Source organism: Gadus morhua, chromosome 21 (genome assembly GCF_902167405.1).
Source record: "Gadus morhua chromosome 21, gadMor3.0, whole genome shotgun sequence".
NCBI lineage: Eukaryota > Metazoa > Chordata > Actinopteri > Gadiformes > Gadidae > Gadus > Gadus morhua.
In genome coordinates this window covers 13,003,667-13,022,826 of record NC_044068.1, presented here as the reverse complement: position 1 = coordinate 13,022,826, position 19,160 = coordinate 13,003,667, and the positions used below count along the sequence as shown (strand labels likewise).

General features: G+C 44.3%; 2 protein-coding genes across 2 annotated transcripts in view; one reads left to right on the top strand and one right to left on the bottom strand.

Annotated features, from left to right (window-relative positions):
- Positions 1-776: 776 nt before the first annotated feature.
- On the bottom strand, positions 777-5,412 carry c21h1orf198 (chromosome 21 C1orf198 homolog). Its single transcript, XM_030345047.1, has 6 exons — positions 5,025-5,412; positions 4,652-4,702; positions 4,073-4,192; positions 2,815-2,988; positions 2,108-2,545; positions 777-1,844 (listed from the first exon to the last, which is right to left on the bottom strand). The coding sequence occupies exons 1-6, from the start codon at positions 5,328-5,330 to the stop codon at positions 1,788-1,790; spliced, it is 1,146 nt and encodes a 381-aa protein (XP_030200907.1). The 5' UTR covers positions 5,331-5,412; the 3' UTR covers positions 777-1,787.
- Positions 5,413-5,875: 463 nt separating this feature from the next.
- Positions 5,876-19,160, top strand: part of igf2r (insulin-like growth factor 2 receptor) — a 42,217-nt gene continuing 28,932 nt past the window's right edge. The window contains exons 1-9 of the mRNA XM_030345044.1: positions 5,876-6,132; positions 6,563-6,702; positions 11,976-12,094; positions 13,175-13,273; positions 14,249-14,381; positions 15,304-15,409; positions 15,761-15,869; positions 16,491-16,650; positions 18,011-18,194. Coding sequence (XP_030200904.1) covers positions 5,987-6,132; positions 6,563-6,702; positions 11,976-12,094; positions 13,175-13,273; positions 14,249-14,381; positions 15,304-15,409; positions 15,761-15,869; positions 16,491-16,650; positions 18,011-18,194 — 1,196 coding nt within the window. The 5' untranslated portion in view covers positions 5,876-5,986. The remainder of the gene's footprint in view (positions 6,133-6,562; positions 6,703-11,975; positions 12,095-13,174; positions 13,274-14,248; positions 14,382-15,303; positions 15,410-15,760; positions 15,870-16,490; positions 16,651-18,010; positions 18,195-19,160) is intronic.

Below are 19,160 nucleotides of genomic sequence, written 5' to 3'. Positions count from 1 at the left end.
AGCAAGCCTTGATAGAGAATACGCAATCCTCCTGGTTTTCTTAGCTCTCATGTTTGAGCAGAGGGCTCAGACAAAGTCGCTTTTGATTAAAAGCGTCTCCTATATACCCTTAATATAAATACACTGGGACCACAGAACATCTGTATCTGTAAACATCCATCTTTGGTTTGTCTACTACTTTACCATGCTGCAAAGTGGTATGAAGGGGAAGGCTTAGGAATCTAACCCAGCTGAGCGATGGGTGGAACAGCGAGGTGGGTGTGCTCAGGCCTGGTACCGCGACACAGGGCGTCCTCTGGGACGGCACAGCTGTGGTCTTGCCTCAGGACATCCTCCTCTCCACTTCTCCTTACTTTCCGACATGCCATTCTTTTTGTTTTGGGATGTCCTAGGATGTATTATGGGCAACCTTGTTGCCATGGAGACAGTCCGAATTCCACCTTGTTTTCCACCACAGCAGCAGTGACGACTTCTGAGGTCACGACTGCTGCCAATTTTCAGGTTTTTGGTGGTGTTGTTGAGGAGGGGGGGGGGGGGGGGGTTGTGGGCCAGGTGTCAATTGTGCTTGCTTGGCCTTTCCAATGGCTCGCAAGTAAGCCAGAGGGATTACGGACTTGTACAGTAGTGTTTTGAGCACAAAAGCAGCAAACAGGGCTGTGACGCATTCATTGTGTTGAACATTGTGCAGTCTTTGTCTAAAGCATGAATGAAACATTTACATTTCTCTTTGTCACTGGGATTCTTATGGACCAATAAAGTAAAACAAACAAGTCTCATTCATTACATTTTGAGTTTGGTTTATTCACTTCATTGTGATTTCATGAACACACAAGTGTAATATATGGTATATGAGGATACAATCAATGGATATTCTTTGACATAGAAAAGTCAGTAAAATAGTTTTCTAGAAGTGTAAAATGGAATTTTGCGCTACAATGCAAGCAGTAACCAACCACTCATGCATATTTCTCTGCTTTTCATCATATAAATCCACACATCATTCGGAATATGAACAAGGTCTGAGACATAAAGTTGTCAGTTAAAGAGCAACCAAACACTGAAATCCAAACCCACAGATAGGGCACCCTCTCTGGCGAATCCTATGTCCCTGCAATGTCCCATTCTGATTGGCTCCATGGAAGCCAATCACGAAAAGCTGCTCAGGCGGCTGAAGTTCAGTGTTTGATCGCTCTTTTATTAAGGGTGGCAGGACTTCCAAGTGCTGGCCTGGAGTTAAATTCCCTAGCGCGTCATCCCACTTCCCCATCACTCATCCTAGAGGGAGGTACATAGTGGCACACCATTTCTCCCCTACTCCAGCAATCCAAAATAACAATCAATGAATTAACCCAGGGTCTAAAAGAACATACATACATGACTATATTTGCTAAACAAGGAAGGGCAACTGGATGAGTACAAAAACATGGTTAGGCCTGTATAACAGAGTGCTAGCTGGATTGTACCTTTAAGCATGAGGATAGTGCATACCATGGGATCCAGAGTTTTTGTGTATACACACACACACACACACACACACACACACATGAATGCAGCTCATGTGATAGAAAATGCAAGCATCAAAAAACAACAGCAGTGCGCTATGCCCCAACAAGCCACCATAAATAAATAGAGGGCTGTAACATGTGTTCCATTCTACCCTTTTTTGTGTTTCCTAAAGCAAGACATGGAAGAACTGAAGTAAATCAATGACATGGTGGCAATACTTTGAGAGTGATGGCAATGGCTGATTGGGTCCAGGGCTGCGATGGGTGATTATGTTGCCGTGGTTACCAGTTGTCTAGGAAGTCGAATCCCGTCTTCAGGATGCTGTTGTTTGTGTTGAACTGATAGTGGAAGAGCCAGGGCATGGAGCGAGGGGGAAGAGGAGGGAAAGAAGGAAAAGAGAAAGAAAATCTTGTCACATTTTCTTGAAATAGACACAACCTTTATGAAACGAAACCATTACCACCATGGAAAAAACTAATATATATGATAATATGTAATACTCTTCATGATAATGCAAACAATAATCAACTTTTTTTATCGGAATAACAATTCTGTGCGTCACAATACATATAATCCAAACTATACAAAACACGTGGCGCACCTGGGCGAAGGTGGGGCTGTTGGCCAGCGACGGGTCCTCCACCTCCGCTTCCTTCTTCTTCCTGCGGCTGTGGTCGTGGCGCGGAGACACCACCGGGGGCTTGCTCAGCTGGCTGCTGGAGAACATCTCGTCCATGGCGCTGCCCACCGAGGGCAGGGTGCTCTGGCTGCGCTCCCAGCCCGCCCCCGCCATGCTAGCCTCCGGGATGGCCGTCGGCAGGGGGTCGGCGGCGATGGAGATGGTGGCGGGCGGGGCGACCGCGGGTTTGATGGCGGCCGGCGTGGTGATGGCCGCAGCAACAGGAACCGCCACAGGGATGGGTGGCGGTGGGGCGGGGGGCTTTGAGGCGCGGTGCTTGGATGGGGCAGCCCTGGCTGGGGCTGGGGGTTGGGGGTCGGCTACCTCCAACACCGACTCCTTGATGGTAGGGGTGGACTCCTATGGGGGCGGGGGATGGGTTATTGGGTACCTCTTATCTGGGTTCAATCTAAGCTCTAAAACAATTGGATGTTTTTACGAGAAACAAAATTACTATTAACAGACAATGGCATGCAATCGCAAAGCTACAGCAGGTGACAAGAGCTGACACTCATTTCAACCAGAAACGGCACACAAATCCAATTACACATACTAAATGTACAGGACATGAATTTGCTACAGGTTGCTGCTCGGTTAAGGGAGCCACATGTGATGTTTTTTTCCCCTACCAGTCGAAGGTAAGAGGGGAGGGGCTTCTCCCCTTTCTCCAGGGACTTGATCTGGCTCGGGGTGAGGGACTGGAAGTCTGCCTGCTCTCCTTCCAGCCGGGTCCGCTCGGCGCTGATCTTCCAGAAGGACGACTCCTCCTCGGCCCGCCACCCTGGGCCCTCGCTGCTGGCCACCTGTTTGAGGGACACGATCAGGGTCTTACTGCTAGAGCCCTTTTTATCAGGACACTGCGTCATGACAAGTTCAAAAATAAAATAAAATACATTTCAATCTTCACACGCTTTATTCCCTTCAGCAGGAATGTGCCAGGTTGCGATCTGATAGTGTCGTTTGAAACAGGTGAATATTGTTTTGCCTTCATCCGAGCAGGTCCGATTCTTAAAAAGGTTTCCTGAACTAATGGTACAACCCATCAGTGTTGTGGGAACGGCTCCATTCACGAGTCTATTTGTGTTTGAAGGTGGCCTAATAACTGCACTGTTCATACCGCCTCCAGGCGCAACGAGCATCCTGGGGGCGACCCTCTAACAGTCAGAGATAAAAATATAAATAGAAAGGGTAGCAGTCTTGTCCTCAGAATTATCTGTATGCTTTTTCATTGCTCATGTTTCCTTAATGCCTGTTTGGTCCATTGACTCCATGCGGCCAGGCTTTATTAGGATGCATGACTAGCCATATCCTGAACTGCAGTCTTATCGGCAGCCTGCCTTTGAAGCAAACTCCAGCCATCCCTACAAAACCCAACCAGTCCTTTGAAGTAATTCCACAGAGGGTGTAATGATTTTCAGCTTTGACTCGTAGAATCAGGGATCTCTTTCCAAAGCGAGGCCAGGTGCAACAGTGCAGACATCATATGATTATTACTTAGTGGCAGTGAAAAGGTTTTGGAAGTAGCAACAGAGTGAACTGTGTAAATAAACAATGCAATGTTCAACTACCCTGTAACAAGGCCACATTTTGATGATGGTTAACTGTGTCAATTAACACATTTGCTTTTATGTTGAACACCTTTTTCTTTTAATAAGATATGCGCCACTAATGAGCCCAACCTAATTCTCATTCTCCACTTTGTCTGCAGAACACGTCTGGGTACTGCATATGCCTCATTTCGGGCCAGACAAAACTGGATGATTTAATCTCTCTGATATGCCCCTAGTATGGTTGAAATTGTTAAATGATATATTCAGCTCAGGCCGGGTCTAGTCAGAGTCATGTTGCATAGCCCTCCATTGGAGGGTATTCTTGGATCAGGCCTACCTTGTTCCCTGCTGTGCTTTTGTTGAGCTGGCTGGCCACAGGCAGCTTGGAGGCCTTGGAGTCGGAGGATGAAGCGCCTTGCTCTGTGGTTCCTGAGATCAAGCTGAACTCCAACTGACTCTGCACAACAACAGCAACAGCAGCACATGACTACCAAACCTCATCATCCATCAACAGGGTTGACCTCTGTCTCTGTAAATGGGTCAGGACAGTATTTTCAGACATGAAATTTGTGTATTTTTGACTGGTATAATGATTGATTTTGGTATAGCCAAGAAAGCATTGTCCAACAATATAAAATACAAGCCTCTTTTTGGGGTTTAAATTGGAGCTGGAGACATAATGTTTGTCTTGACCCTGTTTCGCTGTTAAAGAAAACAATTTAACATTGGTTCTAATTTCTTAAAAACAGGCAACCAATGCGGAGTGCCTAAAAAGGGTCATGCAGTGGCCTGCCAAACTTACGATTTCAGTACAATTCGAAACCATGTCTTTGTTTACAGAGTGAATAAACAAGTCAGATCGGACATGCATTTTATGTATTCATGGTGGATAAAGCATTTTAAAGAGGTGGTTTACCTTAGTTTCCCATGAGAAGGGGGCGGAGTGCTCATCTTGCCAGGTGATGTCCTAAACAAAGACACACAGCTGTGATTCAATACACGCACGCAGGCGCACCCTGACGGTCAAACTCGTCAGGCCTGCTCTGGGGATAACTTGGGGAGCTGGACGCCTGTGCTATTTGTTGTCATTGCACTTATAATCTCTCTATTGTGCTACCAAAACTAACACAAGCTGACATCATCACCAAAACTGTCACTCTTTCTAGCCTGGCGTTTTATGATGTATCTCGTCGTGTGGCTACGTGGCTAGGCTAAGACTTAAATATCCTTCTATCACCCTACAAATAGTCAGAGTCGGCTTGAAAAAAACCCATTATCGTTTCAAATACCTCGTCTCCAAAGTGGACTATTTTCTGACCCGTCTGAATGAGCAATTTAGGGTAACAGACGACTTCTTCCCGGTCCACTCTGTGCATGGCGTATCGAGCTCGGATGTGAGGATCCATGAGAGAGTTGTCGATGGCGTTGTCCTGCTCGTTCGGCGTCATCTTCTCCCACGACGAGCCGTGGTCGGCTTTGATCCTCTCCCTCTCCTGCATAATTTTCCTGGCCATCGAATTGATGGAGGAGAAGTACTCCAACTTCTTTTCCTCCATCCTGTGGGCATCTAGCCCTGCCATGGTCGCAGCAGCCATTTCTAGTGGCTGCCACTGCCAACTCTCGAGTTGGTTAGGGAGGGGGCGGTGGGCGGGGCTACGGCGTGACGTGACGTGGACATTAACACAGCGCCTCTTCCCCCCTTAGATTTACAATGACGCCTACCGGCGGGACTAGAAACTGCAATAAGAATTTGGCCTGATGTACGCTCCGTGTTAAACAATTTGAACGGGAAAGGTTAATCTAATCGTCAAATTGTAATAGAAAATGTGTCGATGATAAACACAGTTGTGTAAAACATAAAAAAAAAAAATGCATTACTCAACTGTGCCAGACAATTGTTCCTATTTAAAAATAAAATATTTTTTAGGCAAATACGTGCATGAAATGTGAGGGAAAACAATCACCCACTTTGATCCCCCATTTTCCTACACCCAATATTAAATGCTGTTCAATTATGATATTACGTTACCCAACACAGGGATTATACATGTCTGTTCTATTAAACGGGTCAGTCACAGCGAGTCGACGTGGTCACACCACGTGACGTCTACCTATCATGTGTTGACTCTCATCATGTGATTCAGTCAGTTCCTGCTAGCTAACCGAAACGACTACTGGAGACTTTGCTGTATCATGTAGTGAAGCAGAGCCTACTCGATCGCCAAAGTAAACAACCATTCGTGTAGAAAATATGGGAATTACACGTCAACTGAACCATTCCGTCCCGCGGAAAACCTGTCTGACTTTACTCCTCGGACTCTCGTCGATGCTGTTGTCGGCCCGGTCAAGTGCAAATGGCTTGGATGACAGCAGTCTGTTGTACCGAGATCTCTGCAGGTAATGTAACCTTGTAATAAGGAAGGAGGAAAGATTTCGCGTACAAACGATGATAATCCTATGAAATGTATCATTAGTTTGTGTAGACTCTATGCCAAATGCATATGCACGTCTCATTCTGCTTTCTGGCTACATTGTTTTCATTCAGCCTTCCTTGTGCCAATTATTTACTCACTGGTTCAGGAGGAGCATGACTCATTTTCGGGCTACTCTATATTCAAATATTGATACACTTGTGTCAAATCGTAACTCATTTCCAGTGGAAGCTTGCTCACACAGGGTAAGATGATGTAAAAATTAACAAAGAGGAAATTGTTGACAACGAAGCAATCATCCGTACAGTAATCATTCAACGCCCTCCTACATAATAAGGAAAATATATATTTTGTTTAGAACTTACCTAAGCAAATGCCTTTTGTTCATATTTCAGATATAAATGGGAAGCCATTGACCAGGATAATAACGTGAAGTATACTCTGAAGCTATGTGAATCGTCGCCAGATACTGCTTGTGGGGCTGGCACTGCAGTCTGTGCCTCGAACCTCACAACACACGAGGAACACTCAGTAGGTAAGTAAAAGCCCTATTTATTTTGTACTACTATCAAATTATTGCCCCAAAGACTGAATGTAGCTATATACATAAGGTTAAGTTCTGCTGATGACTAGTGCTGTGAACTTGTGAAGGTAGATTTGGTCCAAATGAAAGGAGAATTGTCTGACGTTGAAATAGAATAACTATCTTTCTATCTGACTATCTATAGATCTATCTCTATCTGCTACTGTTACAGACAATACGCCCACCTTCAACCTGAACCCTTGACCTAAACCCTAGTCATTCATATTAATATATTCCCCTGTCCATCCTCTTTCACATCCGTCTTCACAAGCCTACGTTATAATTATATCAAGACAGCACACAGGGACAAATAACCCTGATACGGTAAACAAACAGACCGAAAAGTTGCACAAATTAAGTTTCTTTCTGCTAGGACTGTTTTGAGTTTGGTTCCCAGACCCGAAAAGATTTTCCGGCAGAAAAGATAGATCGCCTTGTCTTCGCTCAAGATAGGCCAACTTCTGCAATGTATCCTGATGTTTGTTCTCTTCTGACCCGAGACACGTGCCACTACAAACAAAGGCCTCTATCCAGCCAGATATCAAGCCAGAGGGCTGACATCTGTGCTGATACACTCGTCTCTGATTCCCACGTCTCTCACTCTCAGCCAGATACACCTGAGAGATAATGTCAGAGATCTAACAACACACACAGGCCTAGGCTGCTTTGACGAATGTCACACCGTAGCACCATAGCCTTCTGTCCCTATCATTGGACCCATCGGAGGTCAGCAAGATACAAGCCCACTAGAGGTTCTGACCACCACAGTCTGTTATAATTGGGCCACACAGCACAGCAAATTCTTTAGTCAGCCATTCTATTTTAAGGGCTTTTTCTTTCCTTGTACAAATTGGCTTTCATCAGCATTGGAAAAAAGGAAACTGATACGCTACTTGAGCCCATAGGACCCTGATAAAAGTGTTTCAGTAGATGTTACAGCTGCACCCTTGGCATAATTGAAGTCTCGCAGCCACAAGATGAAATCTCAGTATGCTGTTTACATTGGAAATGGAACCCTGTTTTAGTGATCCAATCAAATTATGTGGCCAGTTACAAGTAATGAGCTTATAGTAGATTGCATTTTTCCATTACATGTGGAGAGCGGATGGTTGGACATAAGGAATAGCTTTATTAAACTCTTACCAGCCTTAACAGACCTAGCTTAGTAATAGTGTGCACCACAGGTCATCCTAATGGCCAGAAGGTATAGAAGCCTAACAGGCAAACTAAATGATTAGAGAAGAAAAAAAACAAGAAGAAAAAAAAAGAATCTTGAAGATTCTTGTACCCTCCTCAAGCGTCACCTTTATAACTGTCTTGGATTGCTCAGCCTAGTGGCCTTCCATAAAGCTTACAGTGGCAGCCTCCCTGACAGAGGCATTTCATGACGACATGACAGAACTTGTCCTGCTGGCCCTGGGTTGTGACCTTCCCTCTCGTTGACAACTCTGATGTTTTACCGGTGCCATGAGGTGTCCTCAGTGGGCTTAGTGACACAGCAGTGGAAGTCTTGTGTGTTCGAGGGGCCTCTCGTTTGGCTTGAGTGTTGAATCTATAGCTGTTGTGCTATAGCTGTTTGCCTCCTAGCTGTTGGTTCTCTAGCTGTTGGTTCTCTAGCTGTTGGTTCTATAAATGTTGGGGCTATAGCTGTAGCTGTTGGTGCTGTAGCTGTTTGTGATAGCTGTAGGTGCTGTAGCCGTTACTGCTGTAGCTATTGGTGCTGTAGGTGTTGGTGCTATAGCTGTTGGTGCTATAGCTGTAGGTGCTGTAGCCGTTGGTGCTAAAACGGCCTCTGTTAACATTGGGCCCTATCAGAAGAGCTTTGTCATGGAGATAGTTGTTGATATTGTTCATTTCATTGCTGCTATCCACCTTATTTGTCAATGTTATTAAATGTTCTCTTCTTCTTCAACGTTCTACATTGAAGAGGCTGTGAGTACGAGTGCTACTGTGCAGAAGCGTGCTTTGGGCCCAACGTTGGCGGATGAGGCTGGATGACGCTATATTTCCTATTACAATGCAGACATCTCTTGAGAAACACCCACAAGCCCCAGAGGTCCTTTTTGTGCTACAAAGTGCATCTTTAAAGCACTGTCTCTTATCCAGAGAGTAAAACTAATATAATGGGTAACCTGTTTCGATGCCATCAAAGTCTATGATTGAACCAACTACACAGTAAAAAATCGGATCAACTTGTGACCACCCAACGCACTTGTATTACCCAGTCGCTTCATGATCACATTATAAACAGTGAGTCAGACCTAAAACGTTGTCTCTGAGGATTTGATCTGCATAATGGATGTCGCTTGCCTATGTTATGTTCTCGGTTTCTCGCTCCCTACTGACGTGTTTGAGAACTAAACTGGCACTAGCATGAGTGTTGATGTCAAACTGTCTGTGACTATCATTTGTACCTGAATATTGATTCGATGTGGAATAGGGTTTCTATATTGAGTCGGAGCGGCAAAGACGCACAGATCAGTGTTGTTGTGTAGTTAAATGTTGAGCAGACACACCGACCTGTGATAAATAAATAGAATGGGAGGGGTGGGAACCCCGTTCCCCCCAGGCCGTCTCCCAGGGGCCTCTGTGCATCATTACATTTACATTTACATTTAGGGCATTTAGCTCTTTTATCCAAAGCGACTTACAATAAGAAGTACATTTTGTCATAAGAAGTGCATCAATATATCGCTGTCGGTACAGAAAGGATGTTCATAGAACCAAGTGCAAGTGCAACAATCGCTAGGCTAACCAATTCCCTGTGTTACAGCAATGATAGCAGCTACTGCAGTTGCTACACGCGCATCATGATTTCTAGTGTACTTTGCGTAACTACCGCCCTGGGTAATGACACTAAACAACACTAAACCAAGGATAGGACAGCCCTAGCCACAGAGGCAAACCATCTGCCATGAGATCAACAGTTACTTTCAAGGTATATTTACCCAAATCGTCAGCTGACAGACCACCTGACATACCTCGATGTTGCCAAGTTCTCAATAGTCCCCCCCCCCCTTTGTGTGTGTGTGTGTGTGTGTGTGTGTGTGTGTGTGTGTGTGTGTGTGTGTGTGTGTGTGTGTGTGTCACTCACACAGGCTTTATCTGTCTCTCCCGGCTTCCCTCCCGTCCTTCGTTCAGACATGCACCCCACACACGCACACACACACACACACACACCAAGAATGATCCTCCTGTCTGTGCTAGCTCTGCCTGTGTGATAACGGGTTTATTAGGTCTGTAGATTGCTCCAGGGTATATGTTATGTATATATCAAGAGGAAAGCTTTCTTGTTGTTCCAAAAGAAAATGATTTGAGGGACAATGGATCAGAAATCCATTGTTGTTCTATTGTGAAAAGTTGAAAACAAAATGCTATTGTTTTGTTTTGTCTTCTTTGACCTACTTACCATTAGTCGTGTAGACACAACGGCGCACATAACTCCACGCAAGCATTGTGTGCTTGCTACTCAAACACACTCAGACATTGTTTTGGGAGCTTGCTTTAATATCAAGGGGCCTCCAGAATTATAATTCATGTTGGAAGTATCGGATAAACTAAATTTACTTCAGTGATCGCCGTCTTTTTTTTTTGGCGTCTGCTCAGCGATAACTGTCACCAATGTAGAGCTTTGAAGGTCATTAATGAATGACCCCCTTCATGAACAGAATGCACAACTATGTGCCAAGCCCATGCCTGCACAACGAGGCGTCCAAACACTCAAATGTGAATCAAGTAGCGATAAAGTAAACGGGGGAAAATCTTTTAGATGTTGCATACCTCTTTTGTGAAAGGCTGTCAATAATAATGCCTGCAATAAATAAATGTTGATGGTGTGACGGTAATAAAATGCTGTGTGTTAGATGGGTTCATTAGGGTCCCCTGATGTACAAGACATTGGCATTAATGGTGACATGGCATCATAATCAAGCCAGCTTGAAGTGCGTCTTATGACTTAAGAGATGCCTCATTTAAGACCATGAAATGCACGCTGGTGGGCTGATTGTGTAACGTCTCTCCCACGCTAGTATTCAGTAGTCTTGACCTTTACTCTTAAGTGAGATCATGCGGTGCACAAAGTCATGGTTTTGTAAGGGTTCCTAAAGACAGTTGCTGAACAACTTTGACAGCCCTTTGCTCGTGTTTATAGACTTGTTTTTATGTGACTTACAAAATGTATTTTTTTAAAGAAAATACATAGTCTTTCTCTTAACTCCGGACTACGTGATTTCTCTTTCTCCCTTCATTTTTAACAGTATCTTCTCATTGGCTGGCTTGCTGGCTGACTGGATATAAGTGTTTATACTGGATGCATGGATGTAGATGTGGTAGCGTTCCCTTAGTGGGTCTGGCAGCATGGCAGACAGTTGAATAATAATAACTGAAGAATGATTCTGACCTCCCAACCCACTGTCAGGAAGTAACGCGTACACATAGTCACACACAGCCCGCTGGCCAGGGTCAAAACATTTATCATGTGAGCCCACCATGACTGAAAGGGTATCGGGCGATGGGAAAATGTCCTACGTGCAAACCGGTCAGCTGCACCGTGAGAAGGAGTTTAGCTTTTGATATTGCCCGCCATTGCTGGTAACATGACCTTGAACTCATTAGCCACGAGATGTGGTTAATGAGTTGGTTAACCACTGCTGGTTAGACTAAAGGAAGACTGTGTTGGGTTAAGTGTATGCAATACCACATCCTTTTTGCGTCTTCTGCTCTTATGTCTTCAGCCTTTTATAGGAGGCCTCCTATATAACATTGAGAGTTGCTGATGGTAAACTCATGCATTATTTTGTATGTTTACCTAGAAACACGGGACACTTTTGTTTTTTAACGCAAAGTTCTGAATTGTACTGTATGGAGAAAGGTTTTCCAGTCCTATCTGTCACAGAGTGTACCATGAGTTGAACTTTGACCTTGAGGCTCAATGAAACCCTCCCAGCCAGCTGTGTCAGGATAAACCTATTACTTTTTTATCTGATTTTAGACAGTTTGTTAAGTTTTATAGAATCAGGGTAATAATATAATTAAGTAAATAATATACAAAAAACATGTGTGCTGATTTGGCATGCAGACGCTTTGTGTGTTAACATGGATTTTGTTCTGTTTCTGTGTTTTTATTTTAATCAACATTATAGTTCTGCCAAACTTCTTCAGTTCAGCCATAAAAGGAAGGCCCCTTTTCATAATAATAATTATAACATCAATTTGTGTGTCCACAGGTGAGGTATCTCTTCGGAAGTTTTCCGGCAAGGTGTTGGACTTCAACGCAACCACACAGTGTCCAGGCAGTGAAAACAAAGTCCAGAGCAGCATCAGCTTCCAGTGCGGCAAGACCATGGTAAGGGTCGCCCACACAGTACAGATCTCCCCTCGTTCCTGATGGATCTACGTCAGGAAGGCCTGCAGCTTTAAATCGATACATTGACTTGAATTGATCGACAGAAAATGAATTGAACCTCATTTTGCTAATCATCGTTTACGTCCTTATATCAGAAATGTACTTCTTAATCATGTTTCTGTTTGTGAAAGCACTGTTGTGCATGTCCTTGTTGTTGTCTCCCTTGGTTATGGTCAAAGGTCTAGTTATGCAAGGGCTGTATTGGTTTCCTGCATGCCCTTTTACACACTTGTGCACCCCTTTTCAGTGGAAATGGTGTGTGTGTGTATATATACAGAAAGTCACTCAGTCCTCTCTGTATGCATCATATTGACAGCCTCTGCATTTCCTGCCAGGTGATTGATGTGGTTGGGGGGAGGGGGGGAGGGACGACTTGTGTCTGTGGCAGAAGACAACCACAAGCTAGCTAAGTTTCTGACAATAACATGACGTGGGAAAACATAAGTGAAACGGTGTCAATTTGTGTCTTATCTTGTGATGTCGCCTCTAGGTAAAGGGTCTAGGGATCAGTTAATAGAACTGTATGCAGACATGAAAAATCCATACAGCAGTCCTTTGACCGTGGCTCAGGTCTGCATGCTAGATTAGTCTTGCAGCTGGACATGCTTTCGTTTGGCTTCTTTTTCCCCTTGGTTAGTGGAGGTAGCATAAAAAAATACTTTCAGTATAGTTTGGTTTGGTGATAGCGAAAGAGATGGCTGCAGGGAAAAGTTGCATATTCTCGCAGGGCCTGTTCCTTTTTCCTCTTCCTTTTCACGTGAAATGCTCCAGGTTTTTAATCATACCATGATATTACCAATGGAGTTGTGCTGCAAGCAGTTTTGTGACTCAATAACAGATTCTGATCCCCACTATTCAAATATTGCCTTGGTTCATTAGAACATAATGAAATAATATCTGACGCTTTTGCTCCATGTTCAACTTGTATTGTATGATCGTACTTGACCATTATCGTAGTGGGATTTTACTCGTGGTATATGTGTTCAACACGTTTATGATTGTATTCCTTTCATATGCCAGGGCACCCCAGAGTTTGTCACCGTGTCCCAGTGTGTGCATTACTTTGAGTGGAGGAGCTACACTGCCTGCGACAAAGAGAACTTTAAACCGTCCAAAGAGGTTAGTGTGTGAACTGTGAAGTTGTGGTCTGACTAAGCACGGCCGAGTAACTGTCTGTGTCTGTGTAAATTTGAGAGTCAAGATACAATGGAAATGTGGTCTGTGTGTCGCTTTTGTCCCACGTCTATATCATGGCGTCACATATTTCTCAGAAGAGACACGCCTTTATCAATGAGAAGTTAGCCTGGAGCTCAAAGGGCTGAGGGTTCTCTGGTGTGATTTTGAGTCTTACAGCTGTGCTTCCAAAAGTCATACAATTAAGAACATCTACCCATTATTCTGTTGTATTCTGTGGGTATCACGACAGAAAATGTCAAAGTGTCAAAATGTCAGTTTGCCTAATTTGAGCTAGGGCTGGGCGATATTGCAAAAAATATTATCACGATAATTTTTTCGATATCGATATTAATCACGATATATAATATTTAAAAAAATATATATATATACATCTTTTTTTTCTCTTATTTTCATTGTTGTTGATAGGCTGTGTGTGTGTGTGTGTGTGTGTGTGTGTGTGTGTGTGTGTGTGTGTGTGTGTGTGTGTGTGTGTGTGTGTGTGTGTGTGTGTGTGTGTGTGTGTGTGTGTGTGTGTGTGTTTTTGTGTGTGTGTGTGTGTGAGTGTGTGTGTGTGTGTGTGTGTGTGTGTGTGTGTGTAACGGAAGCTCAAACATGCAACAGGGAATGGGCGTGTACTTAGGCATTAACCGCAAAACTGCGATCTGACTATTTTGTTTATTTCTGCCGCATTGGCTGTCAGGTAAATCCATATCAGAAATGTTAATTTACTTTTTTGAATTAAAAAAAAAAAGTAATTTTTTTTTTTCATATCAAGCATTTATGTCTAATGCTTATCGTCGTAAGCGACGTGAGATTTATCGCGATTAATAATCGTAATCGAGTTATCGCCCAGCCCTAATTTGAGCATATAATCCCAAAGTATGACTGCTTTTAAAAGTGCATCCCTCGTGGCTGCAGGTGCCCTGCTACGTGTTCGACAGCGACGGCAGGAAGCACGACCTGACGCCGCTGATCAGCCTGACCACCGGCTATCTGGTGGACGACGGCGACAACTTGGGGGAATTCTACATCAACATCTGCCGCAGCCTCAGTCAGTACCCAACTGTCTGGTGAACCTAGAGGACGTAGCTTCAGTCGAAAATTAGCTTGTCATTTTTCAGAGGAATCTAGCATGCGTGTGTGGAGAGGCCTTGACAGGAGGGCTTGTCAAAGCCTCAATTTGTGCTTCGTCTATTCTGTCAGCATTGTCCCTCACAGAAATGTAGACGTAGCTCTTCTACCATGAAGGGAATCAGATTCTTGGGTTGATTCATCACATGTTTATTTATATATAAAATGACACAAATAGAACAATTTGCTTAGGCTGCTGTGCAATGTTTGTAAATTAACATGATTTAGAAATCATGTTTTCCTAGAAGGACTGTTCCCAGCTCACGGTCCGGGATTGGTTACACCTGCATGTCAATCAAGTCCTCTTTCTGACTAGTAGGCAGTTCTTTGCACAGTTTAACAACTCTGTGTCCCATACTAGGCTCCGCGAGACTTATGGTTGGCTAGCAGCCACCTTGGAGATGTTTGCTTAAAATGGCACAAGGTCACGCCATTGCGGAAAGGGGATGGTCGGAGAAACCAAATCCTTTTCTCATTAGCGACATCCCCTATTTCAACAAACCAAAACACTTTCCCCCACCCATTAAGTCTGTAAAACTGTCATTGTCTCGCAAAAGGCATACATACGCTCAGCTTTTGTTGTACTACACTTCCTGTATACTGCGTGTTTTAAAATCGCATAAAAACATGTGACTGACGTGACCAGTTTTGTGGATGCACTTTAACCTGCTCCTGATTCTAGCTAACACGTTCTAGTATGAAAAACACATCTTGTGCTTAACGGCTGTCTTCTCTCTCTCTCTCTGTCTCTGTCTCTGTCTCTGTCTCTGTCTCTCTCTCTCTCTCTCTCTCTCTCTCTCTCTCTCTCTCTCTCTCTCTCTCTCTCTCTCTCTCTCTCCTAGATCACCCCCAGTGTCCATCGGGCTCGGCGGCCTGCCTCACTGATAGTGATGGCACCTACGACATGGGCTCCCCTAGCCAACAGCTGGAACTGGTGGCCGACGACCGGTATAGATGCCAACAGATCCATTTTTCTGAGTGATGAATGACTAAATAAGATCCGTGCAGTTTTAAGCCAATTTCAATTTCTTTTCGATAATGCCACTCGACAATCGGCCAATCGCAAAAAATCAGCCAATGTGAAGAGTGTGTGGTACAGGCTCTAGATTCCTTTCTGATTATTATTAGATTATGTTATGTTAAACTCTAGTACATGACATAATCTAATAATAATCAGTCTGAATAAAGAAGTCATGGGTCTCCAGTACCAGCGGTACTGCTAATCTACTGATTGTGGAAGCTTCTGAGTTTCAGAAATATGTTTGTTTTCCCTCACCATCTCTGTGCTTTCTTCAACAGGCTGCAGCTACACTACAGGGTGAATGGCACCGCTTTGAGTCCCAAATTCTGCAATGGACACGTCCCCGCGGTCACCATCACATTCATATGCCCTTCATTCCGGCACCAGGTCGCTATTATTATTTTTTCTTTTCTGTGACACACACACACACACACACACACACACACACACACACACACACACACACACACACACACACACACACACACACACACACACACACACACACACACACACACACACACACACACGATCAATCAATGGTAACCATGTTCCCAGGCTTTCTCATTACATGATGCTCCAAATTAGCATTTTATTTTGAGCAAAGGGCGGGACTTTCAGTCACATGGTTTAGCGGCGTGAGGCAAGAGACGGAGAGGGACTTTCCTTGGAGGGATATCCGTTACATGGGTTCAGATTCTGCTTTTTCAAAACTTTTGCATAACTCTATCTTCAATATCCTTGTCATTATTGTCATCGTTGTTGTTGTTCTTGTCATGTTCTCATTCTTCTCACTCCGGGGACTGTTAACTATCATACACGGCTCATCCCAGCGACCGGGAATTGACTTAACTAGCTCACTCATTCAGGAGCGAAGGCCGCATTCCAGCAGCATTGTCTTATTTCCTATAGGGCGGTGGACCATACCGCCGCCAATGAATGCAACACATAAAGTTTGTTTTAAACCGTAGATGACATTTCTGATGCGTCTGTTGTTTGACTCTGCAGGGCAGCGACCCCAGAATGATGGCGTCAGCCAACTGTCGTTACGAGGTGGAGTGGGTGACGGAGTACGCCTGCCATCGGGACTACCTGGAGAGCCACACCTGCAAGCTGACCAACGATCAGCATGACATCTCCATAGACCTCACGCCCCTCACACAGATATGTACGCACACGCACACAGAAGCTCCCGTCTCACATTGTTCAATTGCCTTGCAGCGAGCATTTTTGGTTTTAATCTCGTGATCACAGTTTTTCAGTCACACACACTTAAACACATGACTCATTATGAGTTCTTAGTTAGTTGTGCTAGTTCTCTAAATGTTTGTTATTTTAGGTCAGGTATAAAAGGGGAAGGACATGCATCATTAACGTTTGCCTTCCTTGCTTTGGCAAATCACGTTTTTTTTTGTTGCTACATGCATAGATATATATAGATATATAGATATATTAAAAATATACATACAATTTATTTGACATAAGGCGCATTTCAACCTTTAGTACCAGGAACCTTTACTCCCTTGACATTTTTAAAAGGTTCCTTGAAAACAAAAGTGAAACTAAATCCCTGGATCCGCCCCGGGATTCGTATCCATTCTTTAGTGGGCTCTTTCGTGGTCATTGCTTCACACTTTTCGTTTCATGAACTTTGGGCCGGTAGTTATTTCTTAATCCTTGGTAAAGGCAGACAAACTGATAAACTGCTCAGAAATGACCTTATCCGTGCAGCTAAAAAGGAACTTTCACAAGATGGTTTTGGTTATTGCATTACCGCAAACTGCAGCATGGCAATGCACTGGCAACACAGCGGTGAGGACATTTCTATACCCCTGCAGTCGTTCCCTAAAGTATCTACTATGGAAAGTACTACCTCCTGAGCAGAGACTAATGCTTAAATGAGGGAACCTGGAACTTAATGCAGACCCTGGTCCCTCCGCTGGAATCGTTCCTAGTTCCTAGGGAGAGTTCCTGCGGTGGAAACCTGGCTATATGGGACAGGTGTGCGTGAATGTGTGTGTACCTTTCTAGAAACGCAGTCTGACTCCTTGTTATCTGTTCTGTAGGGAACTAATTAAAGCCCAACATGTGTTTCAAGTAGGTCACACCAACGCTGTTTTTTTTTTTTATCCCTAATCAGTAGATCTGCAAACATTAAAGGATTTTTCGTGTCAAAATTGAAGCCTCTACTATGCCTGTAGACCACCCTTTTATGGAACTTGAGGTTTAATGAATTGCTTTATGTCCTACAAAAGTTTTGCCACCTTTTTTAAAACCTTACAGAACTAAAAGATTTAGATTTGGAAATGAACCAAGGCTTTGTATGGGGCTGATTTGTTTAAAAAGATCCTCTAATGATTATTCCATTTAGGATCCGAACAGTGAATCTAAAATGTCCACAGTGCCCTGGTAACCATAATCGCAGACCCACAGACCGCTATCAGAACCAAAACCCTGTGGATGTTTGTACAGTTGTGCCGACCCCTCCCTAACTCTGACCCCCCCCCCCCCCCCCTCTGCTCCCGTAGCTCACGACCACCCGTACCACGCCGAGTCCAAAGGGGGGGAGGGCTACGTCTACTACCTGAACGTGTGCGGGGCGATCCAGACCAACGTGTGCGACGGCGAGGGGGGCTTCGTGTCGGCGTGCCAGGTGAAGAAGAACCAGGACGTCAAGATGGTCGCCGGCCGCTGGCAGAACCAGACGCTCCGGTATGTCGATACTGTACTCCTTCTTCCACCTCCACCGCTTTTTGTGTCTTTCGCTATAGTGACATGTCAGTCCGCACGAGAGCCATGGCACAAACTCTCCCTGGAAGGAGAGATCACTCTACCGTGTTCCGCCTCAAGGTTTCGCCCTTCTGGACACTTTAGGGGGCTTAGGGTTTAAGAAGGGCTGTATTATATCGGCCTGTGATGCGAAGTGAGGCCTTTCAAACATGAACTCCGGATAAACTCCGGGGAATTGGGTCCGGAGAGGATCCGGGGTCGACCTTAAACATACGCAACGCACCACCGGAGTCGCGGAGTACGTTTTCACTCGTATGGAGATGCTTGGTATGCTTAAGGCGCGGGGGGGGTTCCTGGGTAGAGCGTGTAGGAGGCAGGACTCAGGATCTCAGATCTCCAGACTCTACACTAGGCCTGGTCAAATTTGGGTAAACGGTAAAGGTGAGCATTTGGAGCAGTGAGATTGATACTATTTTGATAATGCTCAATCATGGTTCTGCTAAGTCGCAGATTTATATTTTGAAACATCTTAGTTCTGATATTTCTCACAGCGCACGTACACTCGTCTGAACATAGAGCTTTGCTCCCTGCTTTTTATCGAACCATTCCTCAAACATCCAGGGGTAGATATGAAACAAACTCATATTCATTATTCATTCATTGCATGCTATAATTTAAAGTTGTCCAGGTGGGTAAACGGATATTTAGCAAATTTCTTTAGAGACGCATTTGTCAGCAAAACGACAGCTATTTTAAATGTCCCGCTTTGTAGAATGTGCGCTGGAGTATTTACTTCTCTTTCACTGTTCAAGCTTATTCAACATTCCATCCCTTTATGCGAAACAGGACATTGAAAATATCCATTGTTCTGCAGCCAACATGTCTTAAAATTAATATTCTGAAGGACTTCCACGTTAAGATGGAGTCCAACTACAGATAAATGTGAAA

What these genes read in the sequence shown, in the direction of transcription:
- c21h1orf198 (XM_030345047.1), bottom strand. Translation starts at nt 5,330, where the DNA reads ATGGCTGCTGCGACCATGGCAGGGCTAGATGCCCACAGGATGGAGGAA. An exon ending in CCTTCTCATGGGAAACTAAG is followed by an intron (nt 4,193 to 4,651) that starts GTAAACCACCTC and finishes GTTGTTGTGCAG; the next exon opens with AGTCAGTTGGAGTTCAGCTT. An exon ending in ACAGCCCCACCTTCGCCCAG is followed by an intron (nt 1,845 to 2,107) that starts GTGCGCCACGTG and finishes TTCCACTATCAG; the next exon opens with TTCAACACAAACAACAGCAT.